Source organism: Juglans regia, chromosome 11 (assembly GCF_001411555.2).
Source record: "Juglans regia cultivar Chandler chromosome 11, Walnut 2.0, whole genome shotgun sequence".
Taxonomy (NCBI): Eukaryota; Viridiplantae; Streptophyta; class Magnoliopsida; order Fagales; family Juglandaceae; genus Juglans; species Juglans regia.
The window spans coordinates 30,907,935-30,931,875 of record NC_049911.1 but is presented as its reverse complement, the minus strand read 5'-3'; the positions used below and the strand labels follow the sequence as shown (position 1 = coordinate 30,931,875).

General features: G+C 33.9%; 2 protein-coding genes across 3 annotated transcripts; one reads left to right on the top strand and one right to left on the bottom strand.

Moving 5' to 3' along the window:
- Positions 1 to 7,850: 7,850 nt before the first annotated feature.
- Positions 7,851 to 12,726, top strand: LOC109013467 (squalene monooxygenase SE1-like). The gene is made up of 8 exons (XM_018995558.2): positions 7,851 to 8,253; positions 10,103 to 10,214; positions 10,317 to 10,491; positions 10,867 to 11,035; positions 11,238 to 11,456; positions 11,671 to 11,946; positions 12,069 to 12,347; positions 12,446 to 12,726. The coding sequence occupies exons 1-8, from the start codon at positions 8,017 to 8,019 to the stop codon at positions 12,590 to 12,592; spliced, it is 1,614 nt and encodes a 537-aa protein (XP_018851103.1). The 5' UTR covers positions 7,851 to 8,016; the 3' UTR covers positions 12,593 to 12,726.
- A 4,120-nt stretch (positions 12,727 to 16,846) lies between these two features.
- LOC109013468 lies at positions 16,847 to 23,555 on the bottom strand. Of its 2 annotated transcripts, XM_035682895.1 has the most exons (7): positions 23,112 to 23,555; positions 21,908 to 21,949; positions 20,777 to 20,905; positions 19,443 to 19,678; positions 18,347 to 18,383; positions 17,553 to 17,610; positions 16,847 to 17,451 (listed from the first exon to the last, which is right to left on the bottom strand). In XM_035682895.1, exons 1-7 carry the CDS (start codon positions 23,241 to 23,243, stop codon positions 17,375 to 17,377), a joined length of 711 nt encoding a protein of 236 aa, XP_035538788.1. In that variant the 5' UTR covers positions 23,244 to 23,555; the 3' UTR covers positions 16,847 to 17,374. The 2 variants fall into 2 exon arrangements, with proteins under 2 accessions (XP_035538788.1, XP_018851109.1); XM_018995564.2 differs by lacking the exon at positions 21,908 to 21,949 and having other exon boundaries at positions 23,112 to 23,544.
- Positions 23,556 to 23,941: the final 386 nt, after the last annotated feature.

Below are 23,941 nucleotides of genomic sequence, written 5' to 3'. Positions count from 1 at the left end.
TTTTAAATAATATTACTACTCATCTTTATAATTCGGATCCTAGAGCGTCTTTCATCTTATTTTTTGTACATAGTTTTGGTACTTAGATTATTACCCAAATAATACAATATTTGCAACGCTTCAAAACATTGGGTAAATTAAGGTAGCTGTCACGTGTTTTATTTTGAAAAAACAAAAACACTTTGATATCTCTGATTTTGTAAGATGAATACAGTTAATAAAAGATCATTCAATAAATAAATATAGATTATTTCAAAATACATAAATAAATAAAGATAGAAAAATTTGGTTCTCTCATAATTTCTACTTTTATTCCATCATAAAATAAAATTTCATTGAGATTCAATTATTTTGTATTCTTATTTCAAAACCATTGTAATAGAATATCACTTCAATCATGAAAGAATTTAAGCATGTATTAGATCGGGGATATCTTGTATCAATCATTTACTCATATAATCTAATTGTTAGATATTATAGATGGAGTACATTGGAAGTGATATTAATTTTAGCATCAAATATATATTGGGTTGGATGAGGTTGTTCTACGGACTTTTTCGTCATTTTTGTTCATCTCATGTGGTAAAAATTGAAATAACACTCATATATTTTACAGTTTAAATACTGAAAAGAGAAAACCAACACATTTAAGAAATAAATTTCAATTTTTATACTAAATCCAACCCACTCTAGGAGGGTGGGGCTATCGTTATCGCCCCTACAACTGCAATTCACGACTGTCCTTTTAAAGCCAACCATCAAAACACTCGAAAGTTTTCATACGTGGGCATACAAAGATACAAAGAGGTGCCCCTTATGCACGCTCCTTTTACGTAATATATATCATGATAAAGCATAAGGCTTTACAAGAACCCATAAAATCGATTGGAACTCACTCAGACTTGCCATCGGAGCTCAAAATCGGCCGAAATTAATAGGAACCGGTCGGCCGGTTTGGTTCCGATTTGAACTAGAAAAAAACTGTTGAACCGACCGACGTCATATGCTTTTTTTTTCTTTTTTTTTTTTCATATATATACCATTCTGAAACGGTGTCGTTTTGCTTTTGTAGTTTTAAAAAAAAAAACTAAAGGGCGTCGTTTCTACCTAGGGGTTAAACAACCTGTGCTCCAGCCTCCCTCTCTGCTTCTCCTTCTTAAGCCCTCATTTTCAAACTTCTTCAATTTTCATCATCTCCACTCTCTAGCGGCAGCGACAGCGACAGCGGCCCAGCCTCCACATCCCTTTGGCAAACGGTGCAACTCCAATGTTTATAATCCCACTCAATTCCGTCCCCCTCACGGAGTCCACCGCATGTTAAAATAAACCTTCACGGAGTCTACCGCACTCCAATATTTTTTTTAAGGTATGATTTTCAGTTTTTATAATTTTATCATCATATCAATTTATGTTTCATATGTTTTTAATTGTTTATTGTATATTATGTGTAGTCTAAACTAATAAACCGACTGTGAACACGCCGGCAATCGATCCGGTTGGTTTTACCCCTTAACAAAACCACCACCAACCCCAAAAAAAAAAAAAAAACCAAAGATCCGTCGGCTTTCAACCCTTCAAGCAATTAATACATTTCCTAATAAATTAAATTATAACGCCGTCTACTTCAAGATTTCCATGTAGCAGCTGGCAGATGCGTAATCTGGTGTCCTTTTTTGAAGTATTTGGTCAATAATTGATAACGATCCGACGGCAAATAGCTGTGACCTGCCATGGGATACAAATTACAATCCTGAATCCCGGGACCATGGGACCATGGGCAGATCCGTACTCACATATTAATTTTAAAAGGTACGTATCGATCAACTTCCCCCCATCGGCAACCAGCCTATGCAAGAAAATTGATGTAAATATTCGTTGCATAGTGCGTTTTGTCACAGTGTTGTTATTGCATACGCTCGTCTCGCTTCCAAAATAAAATAAAAAACAAACTGGACCTGACGTGGATATCACCCGCACCTGTCAATTCGGGCAAGGTTTTTGGTTTTTTCTACATATCATTTTCGTTATAATTTTAATTCAGACGTTACATAATTTGAAGTAATTTATATTGAAGCTATACAGCGTGTGATATTATATATTTGTTTACACTTTACACCTCCTCTGGGATGCAAGCAATTATGCATTATGCATGCTCGAGGGACGTATAATATATAATTAGGTTCAAAACCAGGTTTTGAAAAATAGTTTTGTCACAATAATATTCTTACAAAAATAAACTAACAAACTGAAATAAGTTGATATAGTACATTAAATTATAAAATTATTTTTATTATCTAATAGATTTAACGTGTCATACGAAATTAAGTCAATTAATTATAAATTTATTTTTATGAAATTTATTTATAGTTGTAACACTCTTAGTTTTATATAAGCTTTTAGATTCAAGGAATTATGTCTTACATACATGATCATGAAAATAATATTCTCTTAGGGTGGTATTCTACGTATCCAACATAGATTAATAGGAAAGACAACTAAGGCTTCGTTTGTTTTCAGGAAACATCTCATCTCATCTCATCTCGTCATTATAATTTTTTCAAATTTTCACACAAAATAAAATAAACAATTCAATTTTTTCAAATTTTAAAATAAAAATAATATTAAAAAATATATTATAACAATATTTTATTCAACTTTTTAACTTTAATCTAAATTCATCTTATCTCATCTCGTCTTATCTACAAAAACAAACTACCCCTAAATGTCGCCTCTGATATCTCTCTATTTTAGAAGAGAACTCTGGTAAGGAATATGCCAATTGCAAAAGCACCAATCAATTGCATGGGGTTTTGGATAAATATTGATGTACGTGTCACTTTCTCTTGGTCTATGTATAGATCTAGAAAAAGAACACGGGAAAAGGACAAATGCATGGCTGGGAATATGTTTATACGAATGAATGAATTGCTTTTTTGTTTCTTTTCTTGAACTCTCTTCATTCACTTGCCTTCATGCTATATATAAGCTATGAATGCAGCTAGAAAAATGTTGATGAATTTCTTTTTTTCATGAAAGATTTCTATTTACTCGTACGTCGTCCATAACATGGATAAGTGTTTGAAATATTGCATCAGATTCCATAATTATAGCCTCCTAAAAATCATGTTTTGTACGTTTTGAAACACTGTTTTCAATATCATACCGTACCGGTCGATATAGTTGGAATATACCATACCGGCCATTGATCCGATACATGTATTACATATATTTCATACCGGCCTATAATTTAGCCTATACTGACTTGTATTTCGGCCCATACTAGGCGATATTTTAGTTTTTTTTTTTTCAAATAACAAGTTTATTTTTTAACCTTCAATTCAGACTAGACTATTTATAATTTATATATAATTTATTCATATATAGACTATTATTTTATAATATAATTTATTCATATATCAACTATCTCGAAACAGTATATGAAATGATACCGATATCTAAATATTTTATTTCAGTACCTTGATCGATACGGCTTCTGATACGGTATTCAAAATATTGTTTTGAAGGAAACATGTGAGCTGCCACGATAGTTCCGTTTATCCCACCCTCCTTTTACCCAGTGCAAACTCTGGTTGCATTCTTCAGCCCTCTCATAAGAATGGAAAATATTATTATTCTTCCTAAATAATTATATATACATGTCTATATATCTCCTTGTAAGCCTTATTTTTTATTTTAAAAAATCAGTACCCTCCCAATATATATATAGTGCCTCCAAATTAGTCCAAGTATGCGAGTCAGTTGACCAAATACAGAGATTGATATTGGTTGGGAACATGCATGCACCAGCATCAATATTCAATATGATTCGTGGACTCCGCGCGGAATGCGCCCCTAGCCAAGCACGCGTGATGCGTGGAATGCATGCATACCGGCATTTGTGTGAAAACAGTGAGAAAACATCTCCGAGGGAGAGAGAGAGAGAGTAGGTAAGCTCGATCGCAGTATCCTTATAGCACCAGCATCAGTCTCAATGTCTCATAAAAAAAGAATTTTCAACAAAATTTGATGATTTGGGGGTTAAAATATTAATATTGGATTTGGTATATTATCAAAGCTCAACTTTTGAACTACAGTATCTTTATATTTATCTTTATATTTAAAGATTCACTATTTATTCTTTATTTCTATTATTTTATTATAAAATGTATTTCTTACATTTCCTATAATTTGTATAATATAATTCTTTCATCTTTTATTTTAAGTGTCATTTTTACTAATACTATTGCATGATGGGTGTTGATGTATTTTTTGACCTTAACAATATAAATAACTCTCTAGTTAGTATCAATAATTTAAATATTAAATTAAATTATTAATGTATATATAATTAGTGTAATTTGTAAAATATGAAAAAAATAAAATAAAAATATTATTATTTTAATAAATCTAATGACTAATCTAATATGAGGTTATGAATAATGAAGTTTTGAATTTATATAAAATATGTACTTTTTATCAAATTTTAAAGATAGATTTAATAAAACCAATACTAATACTCTTAATTCGCTCCATTCAAACTTCTACATTGGCTGGTACTGCTTTCATCACCCTCTACACGTTTGACCAAAACAATGGAAAAAATAACCATAATAATAATAATAATAATAATAACAACAGTAATGTATATGTATACTGACTTGATCAGTACAAGCAAATGACAAATCCTAGTATCCGTCTGAACCGATATATAGTTGTGTGTGGAACTTCCCGTGAACAGATCACAATAGACAGCGCTGCTTTCAAGAGGACTTGACTGCAATATGTTTGACAAAATGTGCTTGTGGAAATCTTCATCGTGATCATCATCATCGCCGTTTCAGAAGCTTAATTTTTAGAGTAATGCTACATACAGTCGTGGAATGCGCAAACGCCGTGCAGTCGCTTTGAAAAAGAGTGGGGTTCACTATTAAAAAATTAATTTCTTTTCAGGTGGGTCCCTTATTTATTCACTTTTTTCAAAGTGACTGTACGGCGACTACACGCTCACGACTACAAATATCATTTCTCTAATTTTTAAGTGGCTCTTACCTACCAATTAAGTCCATTACTTTAATATTGTTGTGAGCAGTCAGCTTCGTGGAAATGGAGGTAATTAACTACTCTGATTATTGACTGACTCATCAGGGCATCTACAGCTTCCCGACGGCTAAGTCAATTGCGGTTGCTGTGAATTAAAATTGGCATCCAAAACTTGAACTCGACCCTCCATGCATGCGATATTCACATTATATATATGGGGGAATGTCAATTTCCTATCTATATATAATTAATGACCCTTTATTATTGTTAACACGTGGCTAGTTATTTATAGGTTACAAAGTCAACGATGAAAAATTACATTCTTCATATTTCACAAGATAATTAGGGGATCAATTAAAAATGTTACGCATGTTGTTTCTGATAAACGTGCTCTTGCTATAAGTTTTATGTTATATATTAGCCTTCTTAGCAGTGCATATATATATATATTAGAAGAATAATGATACGCGTACCATTTTTTTATCATTATTTGTATAAACATATTTTAAATTAAAAATATTTCTATAAAACGAGATTATAACTTTTATAAGTTAGTTTATAAAAACGCATCTCATTTAAAATGATGTTGTAAAAATGATTATATGTGTATCATTAGTACTTATTATAAATGAAAAATGATTTATTTCCTTGAATGTTGTTGTTCGCATAGAATTTTAAGAAATAAAAGTTAACGGTTGAAAATGAATAATATTATACATATGGAGATAAGAGTTTCCAAAATCCCTAAAATATTATACTGTACACATTAGAATCTAAGATCACCTAAACGCTGACGGTTCATCTCCAAGAAATTTGCTGACCCTGTTATGAAGTGATGAAGAAAGCTTTCCCTCCCATAAAAAGGCTCTCTGAATCTTTTATTATTTTTTTAGTTTTATAAGCTTTCTTATACTTGGTTTGGACCCAATTGCATAGGGAGACCGTGGGGTGTTATGTCGTGTTTGGGTCAGACTTGCTACCACCCTCTTGTCGTGAGAATGTCTCAGGTTGTGGCTCAAACTGTCAAAGGAGATTGTGGCATGTCAAGTCGTGCTTGGGTTAGACCTGCTGCCACCCTCCCTGCTATTGTGGCAGGGTGTTAGGTTGTGCTGCGAGCCGTCCTACGATACCTTTGGTAGCACGTTGTTGCTTGTTGGGTTCCCTGATACGCATTAAATGCGACGTGTCTCGAACCTAGCGTACCCACGATCGGACACGCCTAGCTGCCTGACTCTAGCGGCAATAAACTGGAATGTACCTTATGGCAGGACTCGATAGTTTACCGAGTCCTGAGGCTATCACTGCCCTAGGGTGAGCTTCTTGGTGTGGCCGAGCTCGGTGCCAAAACTTTCCTGAATGGGCCTGTAGCCTTGGGCTCGATGCGCAATTTTCCGGTTTGGACTTTTGGCCTGCTTTGGATCTCCGCGACTTGATCTCCGTGGGCTTGAGCCCCTTCTCTCAGAAGAGCTTAAATTCTCATATAAAATATAATAAATAATTTAATTTTTTTAAATTTTAAAATAATAATACTGAGATGAAATGGGTTGAAATTATTTTTATATCCAAATAGGCCTTAGACTGACTCATGGATGAGACGAATCTAACTTTACACTGCGTAATCGGATATGGAATAATGATTAATTACCAGTCGTATAATTCTCAAATAATTTCTGAATGTTTTTTTTCTTTTTTTTTTGCAAATTCTGACCACGGGTAAGCCACAAGTTTGCAGTCCTCGTGGCGTTGCCTGTACAAGTAGTTTTGCAACGGGCCGTAAATAAAACCCAACAAGAACAAAATCGTGTCGGTAGTTTATTTGGGCAGCACATGACCTGATTATCTCTGCCCCTTGAATAAACACTCACGGTTTTCTTTAAATAATATGGAGAAACCTAGAAAAGTTGGTTTTCTCAAGTATCTGTCAGATCACCGGCTCGTCATCAAGTGTCCAAATACTAATTAGGTAAAGGTAAATATTTAGTCAAAAATAAAATTATTATTACAATGACTTGACAAAATGTCAAAAATTATGTAATCATCTTACGATTCTCTTAATTCCAGAGTTGGAGAACTTTTAATAAATCTTACATAAATTATTATTAAAAAGATAAAACCTCATAGCGGACGTCTTGTCACATGCTTGGTACACATTTGGGTTTGAGTTTAGAATTTTAAAAACACTTTTATCAATCTAAAAGTTATTTAAAAAAATATATATTTATAAAAACGCCTTAAGCATGTAAAAAAAATAAAAATAAAACTCTACTTTTTAAAAAGAAACTAAAACATACAGATAATTGTATATATTTTTAAAAAAATATGGTAATTAATTTAAAAAACGCTTTAAATGCATATTTATGAAATAGTAAACAACTTTTTCATAGTAAAACTCTACCATTAAAAGAATTATTATAAAAAACTCTATTTACTAGTACAATACCAAACAACCACTTAATGAATTTATTATTAGAAATACAGCAATGAACCTCTTACATTTATATTATGTAATAGAATAATTGGTCGTATGAACCCGGGACTTTGCTTGATTCTTGCTTGGGATAGTATTTTTTATTTATTTATTTAGGGAGACTCGTATTTTATTTCGTGGTTGCTAAGGGGGGCCAAAAAAGTAACGTGCAGTAGTCAAAAATAAAAATGGGCCATGCCACCCATTTTGTGTGGGCGCATCTTAACCCAAAACACCGGTGTGGCGCAATTTAGCTGAGAGAGCAGGCATTGGCCGTTGAGCTGTGACCTGTCCTCGTGAGTGGCATGTCTTATTTAAAGACGCACATTTGTCCTGACAATTCTCGTGTTCTGTTGATTAAAGGAGACAGACGGAAAGCACAGCCAGCGAGGGTAGAGAGAGAGCATCGAGCAGGGAGGGAGAGAGAGTGTGTCGGCCTTATACGTGTGAGAATCCTGGTGTTGTGGTGTTCGTGTCTCCGAGAGCTCGCCTGGCTTCGCATTTGGAATATGGTAGATCAGTACGCGCTCGGGTTGATCTTGGCCTCGGTGTTGGGGTTCGTGGTGTTGTACAATCTGATGGCCAAGAAGAACCGCATCAGAGTTTCTTCGGAGGCGAGAACCGAGGGCGTGCAGACCGTCATCACGACCACCAACGGAGAATGCAGATCCATTGAAGGCGACGTCGACGTTATCATCGTCGGAGCCGGTGTCGCCGGCTCTGCCCTCGCTCACACTCTCGGGAAGGTGATTATGATATTTCTAATTCTCAGATTTATTTTCTCGCTTTTTTTTTTCATTTGCTTTCGTGCAGTTTCTTGTCAACCAAACAGAGTTTCTTGACTATTTATGAGGAAAATCGCTCTTGAAATGTGCCAATGGTTTCGGATTCAGATTTTCTTAATATTAACGTTGAGGAATTCGTTTCTCTAAAAGAAAAAAGATACAAAAAAAAAACTATGGCCTCTTTGTATTGTAGTCTCCGATTCGCAACTCGTACCTTGTGTTTCTCTTTTCCGATGGTTTAGCTAGTTTACAGATACATTACGCTGATGAATCGGTGGTTTTTTTATGTGACACTCTTGACTGAATTATAATTTTCTAGACATGTAGCTCTTTAGAACAATCATAATTTGTAGTTTTCACTTCTTATATATGTTCTTCTTTCATTGGGAGGGAAATCTCAATATTTAGGTTCTATATGATAAAAAAAAAAAAAAAAGTTCTATATGTTCGGTAAAATATGCTTCAAGGTATGCGTTCTGATTAATTAAACGAATCAAGTGTTTGCAGACATGGAGTCTGTGTCGTGGCTTCCTATTTGTTCTCTCAAGAGGTTGTTGAGTATTTGCGTCTCCCTCACATATATTTAATGCAGTTATTTATGGCTAGCTCGTTCTTTTTCCGTGTGGTTGAAAATTTCAAATCTGTGAGAGATATGGCTTTGAAAATTAGAATCGTGCGTTCATAGACGTAACAAGTTTTATATTATTTCTTCGTTGATCTGATCAATTCCACAATTTTATTGTAGTATATTCTCAAGCCTAAAAAAATAATTAATCTTTTGAGTGCAACTTTTACTTGGTCGAAGTCCAGTTTTAGGCTAAACGTTATTTCATACATACAGGGCCGTGAATCTGCTGGTTATCAGTGACTAATAGATTTTTTTTTCTTGGTTGGGAGTCTTGTCCGAATGAACTATTAATGGTAGAAGACACTTTTGACTCATTGCGGTAGATTTGAATTTTTTATACTTCGAAATTGGAATGCTCTTCAAGAGTTTTTGTTTCTTCGGAGCACAAAGACAAATTGGACTTCTAATGCAGGAGCCATCTTTCTGTCTCACTCAGTCACTCTTCTATGGCGCCTGCTATTATCTGAGATGCTGACTTTATAGGGCTATATACATGTATACGACGTGAATCATGTTTTGAAATTAAGCTATGTATTGTTTTCCACGGATTAAGATATCTCAGAGTTCCTGAACTGTAGGGGATCCTAATCCGATATCTGTAACCCACTACTTTCTTATACGTATCAATAGTTCCTTATTACCATGCAACTAACAGAGTACCCGTGTGAAGTGCAGGTTAAATAACAAAAAGGGTATTTGATTTATATATTAGAAAAATAGTCATTGAGAATTGTTGAAAATTAAAAGTATTGATTTTTACATGCTTACAAACAAAGAAAAGTTGGAATAAATAGTATTTTAAATTCCTCGGGATTTTCAATAACCTAGTGCCAAATAAATTATTATAAGCTAAATGACGATTTGATAATCATATGAAAAGAAATTTTTTTATTAATGTTGCTAAGCATGAAAAAACCTCAAGGCCTCCCAATGTAAGGGTTCTATTTTCATTATATGCGCCCCTAAGTTGGTCTCTACCTTCATGCTAAAATATCTTGGTTTCTCACTCTAGCCATTAATTATACATGGTTAAATGTAAAATACCTCAAATTGGATTGCCTATTGTCATAGAATTTTGCGCAATAAGAACATGCAATCATAGATGGTTTTTCTTTTTAACCAATAAAAAGGTTCCCCAGCAAAGCAATTTTCAGGTATTGATTTTGTACTACAAACTTGCAGGATGGACGTAAAGTTCATGTGATTGAAAGAGATTTATCGGAGCCTGACAGAATTGTTGGAGAATTGCTACAACCTGGAGGCTACCTCAAGTTGGTTGAGTTGGGTCTTCAAGGTAGATTTAATTTAAGCTTTACTGTGTGCAGAAATAAGTAGTTTTCCTCCAATTACAGAGGAAATCAGTTGTTAAATGATCACATATCGTTTCTAACTGCAGACTCTGTGGAGGACATTGATGCTCAGCGAGTGTTTGGTTATGCTCTCTTTAAGGATGGGAAAAACACCCGACTCTCTTATCCCTTGGAGAAATTTCACTCGGATGTTTCTGGAAGGAGCTTTCACAATGGCCGGTTCATACAGAGGATGCGGGAGAAGGCTGCCTCCCTTCCCAAGTATATAACTCATAATCCTTTAGAGTTTTGCACAAGATGTTTATATATTTACTCCCCTTCTTTCAAATGGTTGCTGCCCATTGTGTATTAAGAATTGGTACTAAGAAGTTTTGCATGCCTATGGCATTGAGGATTTCAAACACATCTGTGAATTTTCTGATGTGACTTTTAGGTTTGCTAGCAATTTGTTTTTCCATTTGATAGTTCACTTGGTCAAAGTTTGCACTGAGCCTTTGTAATAGATTGTATGGTCACATTTCTTTGCTTTGGTGTCATGTTATAGTAACCATCTAACATGTCATTGTGTTAAAGGATCATTCAGGTTATCATATTTTGTTCTCTTAAATTCATGCCTTCTTTTTCAATTTTTTCCAGTATACGATTGGAGCAAGGAACCGTTACTTCTCTGCTTGAAGAAAATGGAACAATTAAAGGCGTGCAGTACAAGACTAAAGATGGAAAAGAACTGGCAGCACATGCACCTCTAACCATTGTCTGTGATGGCTGTTTCTCAAACTTGCGTCGCTCACTTTGTAATCCTCAGGTATGGTTTCTTATCACTCTCACCTGTAGAGCAAAAAAACACACCTGTAATTGGAAATTGGTTTACATTTTCTGTCAATTAGCTAACATCTTAAAATTAAGTTATCATTGTCATATGCATGTGTCGCCTGAGAATCCTCATCATCCTGTTTATAACAAATAGTTTATAGAAACTTAAGTCGTATATCTCTTGTCTTCTGCAGGTTGATGTGCCCTCTTCCTTTGTTGGTTTGGTTCTGGAGAATTGTGAACTACCTTATGCAAATCACGGGCATGTCGTACTAGCAGACCCTTCCCCTATTTTGTTTTATCCTATTAGTAGCACAGAGGTTCGTTGCCTGGTTGATGTACCTGGACAGAAAGTCCCATCTATTTCAAATGGTGAAATGGCAAAGTATTTGAAAACCATGGTGGCCCCTCAGGTATATAAGTGCTCCACTTGTTTCCATTTTTTTTTTCGGCCTTTATATTGTTATTGGGTGTTACATTGCCGAGTTTTACTCTGACTTGTTCTTGATGCACGTTTAAGAAGTTAGATGCTCTGATACTTATAAAAAAGAAGTTAGATGCTCTGTTACTTATAAAAAAAAAAAGAAGTTAGATGCTCTGATTGACCAAGTGACATTTCTATTGCAGGTTCCCCCCGAAATATATGATTCTTTTGTAGCTGCCGTAGATAGAGGTAACATTAGGACAATGCCAAACAGAAGCATGCCAGCGGCTCCACAGCCTACTCCTGGAGCCTTGCTAATGGGGGATGCATTCAACATGCGCCACCCGTTAACCGGGGGAGGAATGACTGTGGCATTGTCAGATATTGTTGTGCTTCGGGATCTCCTCAGACCTTTGCGAGACCTAAATGATGCACCCACACTCTGCAAGTATCTTGAATCTTTCTACACCTTGCGTAAGGTTAGTTGTAAGGATGTGCTGCTTGTAAAGGGCTTTTTTTTTTTTTTTAATCTAATTTTTATTTTTGCCCATGGAAGTTACTCCCAAGTGAACTTATCATCACTTAATGTTTCAATTTGCAGCCGGTAGCATCTACAATTAATACTTTGGCGGGGGCCTTGTACAAGGTCTTTTGTGCTTCACCTGATCGAGCAAGGAACGAAATGCGCCAGGCTTGCTTTGATTATTTAAGTCTTGGAGGTGTATTCTCAACGGGACCAGTTTCTCTTCTCTCGGGGTTGAACCCTCGCCCATTGAGCTTGGTTCTCCATTTCTTCGCCGTTGCAGTTTATGGTGTTGGCCGTTTATTGGTGCCCTTCCCTTCACCCTCACGCATGTGGATTGGAGCCAGATTAATTTCGGTTAGTATTAGCTTCTACTCTCTCTGTGCACAAACACATATCTGAGCGACTAGAATGTATTTTCTTCTCAGTTCTGAAAATTGAGTTTTCCCTTGCAGGGTGCATCAGCAATCATCTTCCCCATTATCAAGGCAGAAGGAGTGAGACAGATGTTCTTCCCTGCGACCGTTCCAGCTTATTACAGAGCTCCTCCCGTCAACTGTCAAGCGAGATCACTAAAACCAGATGCCCTAAAGGGATTGTAAGCCAAAACAAACAAGTTTGTACTAGAATGTGCCTTCCCTTCTTCAAAGTTGAGGGGAGGGTGAATACTTTTGCGTAAACGAGTTATCGATCCTCTTTTTCGTTTTGTAGGACTTTTCCTTTTTAGTGTCTTCAACTTCAATTCCTCAAGTATTTATATTATTCGTTTATAATCTGTTGAATTAGTTCTCTGATGCTAAAGATCACCTCCCTGCTCATTCCAATTGGGTGGCGGCTACTCCATTCATTTTACAGTCATTTGTGCGCACTTCTTTTTTAAAAAAAAAAAAAAAAGTAAATATAAGATTTATATGAAAAAATTAATTATTTAATAATAAATTTTACTTTTTTTTAAAACAAAATGTAATATTTGTACAATTCATAAGAATATCTACCATTACTCTTTGTAAAAAACAAATTGTCACCTAATGAGAGCTGGTTAAATGGAGTAATGGACTGAAGGCTAGTTCTTGGACCATGCCTACTTGTGAAGTAAAGAAAAAATATAAGAGTTCTCTCAACTGCCGCGACTGAAGCCATGTTTGGCAAACATAAAAAAATAATTTCATTATCAATAGAACATTTTTCAATTTTAAAATTTTGAGTTTTTCATCTAATTATTACTCAAATACAAATATTAATACAACTTTTACCAACTTTAAAATAAAATTTACATTAAAAAATTATATTCAAACAACTTTTTAAATTTATCTATTCACTCTCACAAACTCCAATACAATACTTATTTTGAAAAATATTTTTATTTAAATTTCTCTCATTTTTCAAAACTCAATAAAAAAATTCCACTCAAACAATTTCACTACCGTTTACAAAATTTTGAAATACTCTAAGCATATAACGATCTGATCCAATAATTTTAAGGTCGATATATTGATAATTTTTATTGAGACTAAATTATATTTAATGGGTTATATTGAATAAGTTCACGAACAATAAATTATTGAGGTTGAATATGAGTTTTAATTAGACTAGGTTAAATCCCAATTGGTATTGAACGAGTTAGACCCATTTTAGAATTTAAAGATTGATCATTAGAAATTTATTTTAATTTAAAATTATCACTGATTGAAGTCCCTAACCCAATCTCAGTTACTGCCAATTCTACATTGAATGAACTATTAGGTTATGTTTTTAAATTCAAACTCTCTCCTTAGAATATCACAACTGAGTGTTCAATAGATTAATATCACTATATGTATTAACTGAGTCCAACTCAAACTCGTTAGCACCTTATCCCAAATCTCTCTATAAATATATATTCCGTGTTATTTGGAAAAAACCATAATCTTTCATAAGTGCAACGATCGAACTCAAGATACCCAATCCAGCACTGTGATCAATTTTATGTCGAAAATTTTAGGAAGCAACACTACAAGGTAAGTAGCTTGATCATAAATTAAAATTAACATACGTTAGCTAGTTATATATATTATTATTATTAAAGCCAATTTTTTAGAAGCTAATGTGTTGGTATTTTTTTAAAAATAATTGTTAGGTTTTATGAGTTTTATTGCTTGAACGTTATTTAGCTTGCATTTATTCTCTTGATTTGTCAGTAGCCAAACATTTTGGTCTGTAATGTTGGTTTCTAATTAATTTATTGCCGTTATTTTTTTTTTGTTACTTTTAATTCTTGTAAAACACTGGCAAAATCGACTTCATGGCTTTTTACGTTTATCTACGTTTCCATTAACGTTTTTAACGTTTAAACTTTTTTCTCTTAAATCATTTATGCAGGTCGGTTTATTTTTACGTTTTAAGTTGGTAATTAATGTTTTTTGTGCCGTTTGTATTAACGTCTACCTTCTTTTAAAAATTGGAAAGAGATTAGCATCCGGTGGGATCTATCTTTTTATCTAGTGTGTGGTTGTTATTCAAGTATAGTATTTTTTCTTTTCGATACGTACGAAGGTAGTAATTTTCTTTTGAAAAGAGAAAGATAAAGTATGTATATTTTTTGAGAGATTTTTCAGATAAAATAAAGGTGTTTTTTGAGTGGACCTTTGAGCTCAATTGTTTGTATAAAATTGGTTCGGGCTATACGATATTCAGTTGAATTGTTGTATCTTGGAGGAGTCAAGTCAAGAGGAGTTCTGCTGCACTAATTAATTTGAGACTTTGTACACCGCAAAGAACTTGAATCTCCTTAAAGAGAGTGATATTTCCATACCTCAATCTAAACTGGCTTTGTCTTAATTTTATTTTAATTGTAATTTTTATTATATTATTCTATATTTTCACTAACATAGTATTTACGTACCACACATGTCATAATATTTGTAAGTACGTCATTCATCATGTTTCATTCAGCATATTATAGTTTATGTATGTATTACGCATCTCATGTTGCATAAAGCACGTGAGTTTTCATAAGATCAAGTGTAAAATAAGATCAGAACAGTTTAATCAGATGATCATTCAGATACATGTTACCAATGCATTTTCAGGGTGGATGTATAAACCATAGACTCAAGCATGGTCGACCATAATATGCTAGAATATTATCATCTATGCCTCTTGCAGCCGCGATACATGGGATCGGTGCACAACCTCGCACATAGGATTAAGTCTGTTGGCTAATCAGATTAGTCAGTTAATTCAGATAAATCAGTCATGCATACATAAGTATCAGTATGATCATTTATTATTTTAATTCTCAGCATGAAATATTTTATGAAAATCATATGTTAAGTATTTACGTAATGATGAGTTTCTTACCGAGTCATTGACTCATTTTAGTTTGTTTTTATATTTTTAAACCATAGAGATTAGAATATTTATGAAAGCATAGCTACAGAACGAGAGTCCATAGAGATGTGATAGTGGCCTAGATCATGCATAAGGATTTTAAGTTATGATTTTTATTATACAAATTTTGAAAAATTTTAATAAATGATGTCACATACTCTCTTGTGATCTCAATAGTTTTAATAAAGAATGATTTCAATTATTATATAGAATCTTTGTATATGGCGACGTATAAAAAAATATTTTTTTTAAGTCAAGTTCAGTAGTAACATTCTGACTCTTTGAGAATTTCAAATACAAAAATCAATACAATTTTTACAAACTTTAAAATAAAAATTATATTAAAAAATTATATTCAAACAACTTTTTAAATTTATCTATTCTCTCACAAACTCCAATACAATACTTATTTTAAAAAATATTTTTATTTCAATTTTTTCTCTCATTTTTTAAAACTCAATAAATAATTTTCTCTCAAACAATTTCAATACTATTTACAAAAGTTTAAAATACTCTAAACATCCAAACATGTCCTAGAATCTGGCATTTTGCTAGCTCTATCTAAATTCCAAAGAACTACTTTAGTACTTCAATAAATATTGCCAAAAAAAAAAAAAAAAAATACTAAGTTATGCTGCATATAATTATTTTTACATACTCTTTACGTATTCTATTGATGTGATTGGTCAAAGAAATTATTTTATTCTAAAAAAAAGTGACAACCAATCACATTAATAAAATACACAAAGAATACATAAAAATGACTGCACATAATTTTTTTTTTTGTAAAATATTAGCCTCAACAGTTGAGACTTCTTGTTGGAAAAGAAAATCAGAATGACATTAATAGCTCCTCAATCGTTAGAAGATGAAAGAGGTCGTTTGTATAAATATTTCATCTCATCTCATCTCATCATTACAAATTTTTTAAATTTTCACACAAAATATAATAAATAATTCAATTTTTTCAAATTCTAGAATAATAATAATATTAAAAATTAATATTCTAATATTATTTTATTTAACTTTCATCTTAAACCATCTTATTTTATCTCAATATCGAAACAATACTTGAGAAGTTGGGCTGTGATCATATCCAACACATCTTCGGGGGAGGGGAGTTCAAGAGTGCTCCGCTTCAAATAAAATAAGGTATGAATTTCTATTAAGTGTTTGGAATTGACTTCGTGCTGATCGAATGATTTGACATGCATTATAAAAATACTTAAATAGTTTAATTGCATTTCGAAAACTTGCATGGATTAAGAGATAAAATTTAAAAGGCAATAACCTCCACAGGTTACTTGAACATTTCATCACAATCATAAAGGATAATTCGATCTCTCTATAACACTAAAAACAACTACACAATATTTAGCAAGAATTTGTTGGGTCACCACGAACATTACAAATTGAACAACTCCACTTAGTGCCTTGCTAGAAACTTCACAATTCAGAAGTAGGAGACATTACACACATTCTTCAAATTAAAGGAAGATCAAATGAGATTATAGTTTAAATAGGAATGAATATTAGTAAACAACACCACGCTTTTAGCCAAGTCGTTCTCATTGCTGTAAAAAGTTCCCTTCACGACTGAACGTAAATTACATCTAAATTGGGGGAACTCCACCTGAAGTAGATTATCATTCTTTATCGATTGTGTTAACAAGTAATGAGCAGTACAGATGTATCCGAATTGAATTATTTGTACTTTACTCAACAACCACAAAATCCCTGGAACTTGGCTACACCATATATTACATGGGAGACACACACGGTGGTATGCTTTCTAAATACATAACCCACCCTCTTATGCGCGATTCGATTACTCAAAAGTAATCATTCATACCTAGATAGCCTGTAGTAAAATATTATAATCTCGCTCAATAATTCCAATTAATCACTTTTCTGGTCACAGCTCTAATACCGTTAGGAAAATGGTTGAATTGAGCAGCTGTATACCACAAAATACCAGAGCATTCTTATAGGTCTTACCGGTTTCTGTGGCAGAGTCAAGAAAAATTCTTTCTTTCTTGCTTTATGGCCTCATAGGACGTCATCACCTCTTTAAACTTTGCCTCAGCAGCATCTGCAACAAAACACAGGCAACAAAATTGAACTGGGGACAAAGGGGAAAATGTTCAAATTAATAGCTTCAGATTACTATAGTTGCATCAAGTAATGGCCAACCTTTGTTATCCTGGTTCTGATCTGGGTGAAACTCCTTTGCCTTGGTCCTGAATGCTGTCTGCAAGGACAAAACAAATATTAGCCCTTAGTAGTTTCAAAGATCTAATTAAGAGATGTTATCTGGTTTATTAAAGTAACCACTACAGATAAGTAATGAATGTAGATGTGACATGTAGCTGGATTATTATAAACAATATCACATGCTTAAAAACTCATCTCCATTCCCCCCAACTGGAATTAGAACCATTTGATACAAAAATTGGGCTCTAATACAGCATTCAAAAGCCCGTCACCCAAATCCGGCATGGAATTATAAACAAAAAAGAAAATAAAATTACTGATTATGAACATTATCACGAGTTGATCAACATCACACCTTAACAAGATAAAGATGACACAACTGTTTGTTGGATATACAACTCAAGAACAGCTTATAGCTTGCGAAGTAGCTACACACCACCGCATTAGCTAGCATAAAAAACTATTTTTTAGTTTTTAGGACTGAGGTCGTCCCATAGTAAGCGGTGTGTTTTTACACCAGTTTGCAAGTAGCAGAATCCTTTTATGAGTCAAAAGTTTCATGACACTGTATCCAAATACTGAAGAAAGAGATAATAATACCATTAACAAATATAAAGAACGATCATCCATGAAGAATTACAAGAATTACAAACAATGGCAATTTGATATTAATTCCATGTCCCTTCCCCCAATGAAAAAGAGAATTAAAAAAACTGTAATATAATGCATCCTAACAGAGATGCCAACAAATACCGCATTGATTCGAAGAATACCTTAATCTCAGCATCAGTATATGGTGTTGTTCTGCACCTGTTCCAAAGAAAGACAAGCATTAACTTCTTTTAGGCTTTTATCTAATTACAAGAATGGATGTCCAATGCATTAGCTTTTCCTAACACGGCTCAAACAATAATATGATACCATGAAGCTCATTCGCATGCATTTCACATATAAGACTATCAAGAAAAATCACTTCAGCTTAAGAGAATGGAAACTCAACTTAGTGCATCAGCAGCATTTATGCAGACGCTTAAAAAAATTTAGGGCTCGTTTGGATAGTTAGAATATCTCAGAATTATGTGAATTGTGAATAGTAGTGAAATGATTTGAATTAGAATATCTCAGAATTATGTGAATTGTGAATAGTAGTGAAATGATTTGAATTAGGATGTTTTATTGGGTTTTGGGAAATGAGAGTGAAAAGGCTGAATAAAAATATTATAAAATTAAAAAATTGTTTGAATATTATTTTTGTTTTGCAATTTACAAAAGTGATAGTTTTTTTGTGTTTTGTTTAGAAGTTTGGGAAAGTTGTATTGGGTTTTGTGTTTGGATAATGATTAGGTAATGATTAGATGAAAAAGTTCAAGATTTAAAATTGAAAAATGTTTCATGTTTGTGTGATGTTTGGGAAGGAAATTATGAGAAGTTTTGAGGAGATCTTAGAATAATTCTTTACCCAAACAAGGTCTTAATCTACCCACGCAAATTCCTATCACAATTTTCAGCCCACATGGATGCCATGCTTTAATGGAGGTTTCTTGTTGTTAAAAGATTTGGATCTACAATATGAAGAAAGTATTGTATTATGATCTTATTAAAGAGAATCGAAACAAAATAGCTAGAGTTTAAACATGCTAATAGTCAATTGATAAAATTTTCAGTAAAGATGTTTTGATGTCTAAGAAAAGGAAAAGATACATCTTTCAATGATGATGTGATAAAATCCCATTAGTTCTTGTTACTGACAGCTTGTTAGGTGGGATGCATACTATTTTCATTATAATAAAATATTAGTATTATAATAAAATAAGTCAGTTGACATAATTCCTGGTAGTCATTGCAACTAAGTTTCTGTAACACCCTCACCTGTCCAGACCTAAAACCGAATAATGATGCGATAATGAATAACCCGCACTTGCTCTTGGAGTTTCCCTGTAATTAGTTCTGTGATCTTTATAGGATGAATCAGTTTTCCAATACCAGTCTTCTCGCTGGAAATTCTGATGATATGCCCCCGGACCACTTTCCTTCCAGCTCTCATAACTCCTTTTGTATTTGTTCCTCTCTCTATTAAACACACTTTGCATTCGCCTTATGCGTTCCTACAAAGGGCAGAAGTCGTATACAATAATATAAGAAATAGAGACCAATAAAACAAAAATACAATGAACAGGATTACGGGTTTAAAGCTAACCAGGCAAGCATGGAATTAAAATAAAAATTTAGCCAAGCGGACAGCATGTTGACATACAGGAAAAAGCTAGCTCTGATGCTAATATATAGCACACATGAAAAGGCAGAAATATCATTTTTTTTTCACCCAGGGGAAAAAGAAGAAGAAGAAAAAAATATCGTTCATCAGAATCCCAATTATGGTGACCAAAATGAAAAGTAGGCAACCCTCGAGAGTAATGAATCACAGTACTACCAATTCCAAAGAGGAAACCTGTGAGTGATGAGAAACTCTGTGTATGTGTGTGTGCACACCTACACGCACATGCACCCACCCACCCACCCACCCATGCACAGCCGTGTATATGGAACCACCAAGGAACTAACTTTATGAGTTTTCATGTTACACACACGTATTAACCTAATAAGATTAAGATTTGATGTTAATTGACCACCCATTTTAAAGCAAAATCACCAAACATCCCCAAATACCATAAGCACATGAAGCGCTTCAGAAGATAAAGGATAAAGCATAGTATGGCATATCATTAAACGGGTCAATTTTATATCTTTTTGTCTTTATTATTTTGTTAAAGCAGGGTCAAGTTCATATCTATATGACATTTGAATCTCTACTCTTTTCCACTTTGCTGGTCCTTGTAGAAAAAGTAAGGACTAATCTTTCATTGGTAGTTCATTATTTTGTGGGGAGAAAAATCTTCTAAAAAAACAACATTGTTTCAAGTAAAATTTTTTATTTTTTTATTTTGATGAGTAAGTTTCAAGTAAAAATTTATTAATATCAATTGGCGTAACCAAGTATACTGGGTGTATACAAGAGAGAACACCTTTAAAAAAAAAACAACATTGTAAATATTTAACAAGGTAACTTCTACACCCTTTATCACCACGCTTTCCCACAAAGAGATTTATACAAATTCTAAATAGTTTTATCATCACACTTGGCTTTAAAAGAATTTTGGCTACAGAAAAAACTAAAAAGTGACAAAATGGTTGAAAGAACTCACTACTCTCTCCATTTCTTCTTCATACTCCTCTTGCATGCGGCGATTATACCTTTTCCATGCTTCCTCCTGATAGCTTGACCGAAAAGAACTGCCAGTTGCTCCCTTCCGTGATGATTGCGACCTGGCCAACTTTTGTGGTGCAGTTACGCACAATATCAGTTTCACCAGTACATTAACATTCGAGGGAAATAAACTTTCACTCTCTAACTAATAGGTTGATTAACAAAACTGACATGGTATCCTAAAAGCAACAAATGACCCCAATCCAATAATGGCCCTCAAGATAGATGAGAATTAGGTGGAAAAAAAAAATAGGTGGCATGACACAATCTTGACTATTAGATCATAATGAATGGTGCACATCACAGTTTTCTGGTAGTTTAAGGGTGCAATGAGTCAATTTTGATGGATTGAGATGCAAAATGTAAAACGTCCGTTAACGGAAAGTGTATTGTTTTACTAACATATCTATTTTTCTTGGGAGCAAACCCCTAGATGAAACCAATCCTCTTTCAAATACAGATTATCAACAAGATCCTTGTAGAATAAGTAGCATAAATGATAACAGTATGTTACAAGAAACAACCACACGTGTAAGACAGGTAAGGACAGATAAATAAGAGTCTGACTAGAACCCATGGGTGCAACTTTTACTGCACACACACCCTTTTTTCCGGAGTCAGGCCTCATATAAGCTGAAAAACCAGCAAGCATAATCCTAAACTGTTGAATTAAAGATTATTTTTCTACTAGAAAATAAATTAAGAATCACTGCCATTTCTAACATAGAGTTCACTTCAAGTTCAAGTAAAATTCAACATATCGCACCTTAATAATAAAGTTCTTACTTACTGATAAAAAAAAAAAATCGGTCAGCATATTGCACCCACAACAGATACTAACGGGCTGAGCTTCCATGACTTTCTTGTATTTCTTTCTAATTTTAATTACGTTCCTATTGTATATGTCATGTGTACTTGGGCTATGCCGTTTGAGCTTTTAAGTAATACCTTCGATTATTAAAAAAATAGCATATCGCGCAAGTAGGACTTTGAATTCAGGAATTTGGACTAAGAAACTCAAGAAAAGGCCTGGAAAATAGAAAATTGGGAAACATAGAATGTGCACCACCTGAACATAGAACCAATCAACAGTCCTTCGCAGTTGGCCAACCTGCCAAATTGCTCAAGGATCAAAAGCAACATATAACAGAATGTAAGGAGAAAAGAACACAAAAAAGGCAAAGTTCTCATGTAGCAGAGATGCCTCAATTGCTAAACTTTAGAGCGCCTTGTAGAGACTTGAGATGATATCTACTTTCTATCAACCGTATAATGAAATTGTACAGTGAAGTCATAACACTAATTAGATCGGAGCACTGTCCCTTGTATCCAAGAGGTTAGCCTTTGTTCCTACCTAATAAGGTGTATTTGGCAAGCAAAACAACGATAAAGTAAAAGAACCGCTGTCTGTTTAAAAGCAGCAAAAATAGTGAATCAAGATGGCAATGAGAGTGTTAAAAATAGTTAAATGTGAACCTGTTACCCTTCTTGTTTAAAATGTAAATATAAGAACCCATTTCCTGAGTTATAGTTCAAGCAAGCGTCTAAAGCATATCTTGCAAACGTCAATATTTACACTCCAGGAGAAAAGGCAATAGCTAGTAATACTTCTAGTTGGAAATTTAAAAATAAAACATAAATTGAAAGATAGGCTGCTCAATCGTCACTGCACCATAGTATGCAGAATGCTTTATAAATTAAATTAAGAAAAACTCCGTTCCAAAATTAAGCGACTTGTACCCTTATAACAATTATATGTTCATTAGTTAATTCACTTTCTGCTCCTCATTTCTTCAGTTATCCATGAGAAATTTCATTGCAAATAATTCTCCACATCAGGTACATCAAGCATACCTTGACAACCCTATAACTACACTAATAAATTTTAATACACGGGTGGCTTGCACGTACAACGAAAATTAGCTTTACAAGCAGACAAACTAATAACTGACTTTGTACACATCGCAGATTAGCAAACAATAACAGTACGATCTGGTTTGTCTGAAACTGCAATAGAGGGAAAAAATACGGTTTAAAGGTTAAGTCATGCAATTTCGCAATTAATCAAATAATTCTGCAGATTGTATTTAGGTTCACTCAACATCTCCGCGCAATATCCGAATTCTACTAAGAAGGCCTGTTGTATATGTTCGATTAAGAAACATAATTCCCTCTTAAGAAACATGATTATTCGAAAAGGAAGACCACTCGAAAGCATCAGGAACTTGTCAAGCCAGAACACAAGACAATAGATGGAATTATATGTTACTCACGGCGAAAGTGGTGGCAGTGGCACCGATTAGCCCGAAGAGAAAAATCCCCCAAAGCTTCATATCTTCCACTTTTTCTTGATTTGGAGACGGACATGGATTATCCTTGTTCGGCTTATCACCGTCGCCGGCCATGTTTATCTGGAATTACAGATTTTGTATACTCAGCGATTGCTATTAGCAAATGATGCGAATGCAAACCCTAAACGCATGTTTAGGGTTTGTTATTGTTTCTGTTTTTTCTTGTTCTCTCTTTTGGCTTGAGCTCTTCTTCACACCGCCTTTGGGTTTGTTTCTCTGTCTATCTCCCTCTCTATGTGCGTGTGAAGTGTAATGTTCATGCGAGCAGGAGTTCTGAGATAAATTAGAACAGAATTTTTTTGAAGAAAAGCGTGCGGTGCGAATTGGCAGAGAAAGTCTCCTAGAGAATCCGCACATCAACCTTTATACCTATAAGTACGTAATTTTGGATTGCGTGGCATTAAAAATGATATTTCTGAACAGGTTCTGGTGGGACATTGCCAACAGGAGTCAGGGGTACACGGACTACCAAATTATACGGTGCTCATCATATCTCAGAAAGAAGTGGGCTCATCCTGGCCCATAAAAATTCAGAGAGCCTTTTTTATCTGCGTGAGGGTGATTTAATCATTTAAAAAAATAATTAATTCTCAAAACATTCAATTTGCACATAAATTCAAGGAAAATAAAAAAGCAGAGAGCGGAGGTCACCCCAAGCCCAAGGTGGAAGACCTCTTCACGTTATTATATAAGAAATAAGTATTAAGCAGGAGATGTAATTGTAGAGGTAAGAGAGCCTCTCCTTTTATCAA

Coding starts and splice junctions, on each gene's coding strand:
- LOC109013467 (XM_018995558.2), top strand. CDS start 8,017: ATGGTAGATCAGTACGCGCTCGGGTTGATCTTGGCCTCGGTGTTGGGG. Junction 10,215..10,316: donor GGTTGAGTTGGGTCTTCAAG/GTAGATTTAATT, acceptor TTCTAACTGCAG/ACTCTGTGGAGGACATTGAT. Junction 11,036..11,237: donor GCTCACTTTGTAATCCTCAG/GTATGGTTTCTT, acceptor TGTCTTCTGCAG/GTTGATGTGCCCTCTTCCTT.
- LOC109013468 (XM_035682895.1), bottom strand. CDS start 23,243: ATGGCCGGCGACGGTGATAAGCCGAACAAGGATAATCCATGTCCGTCT. Junction 20,906..21,907: donor TTGATTGGTTCTATGTTCAG/GTGGTGCACATT, acceptor GCACCACAAAAG/TTGGCCAGGTCGCAATCATC. Junction 17,611..18,346: donor ATACTGATGCTGAGATTAAG/GTATTCTTCGAA, acceptor TTGTCCTTGCAG/ACAGCATTCAGGACCAAGGC.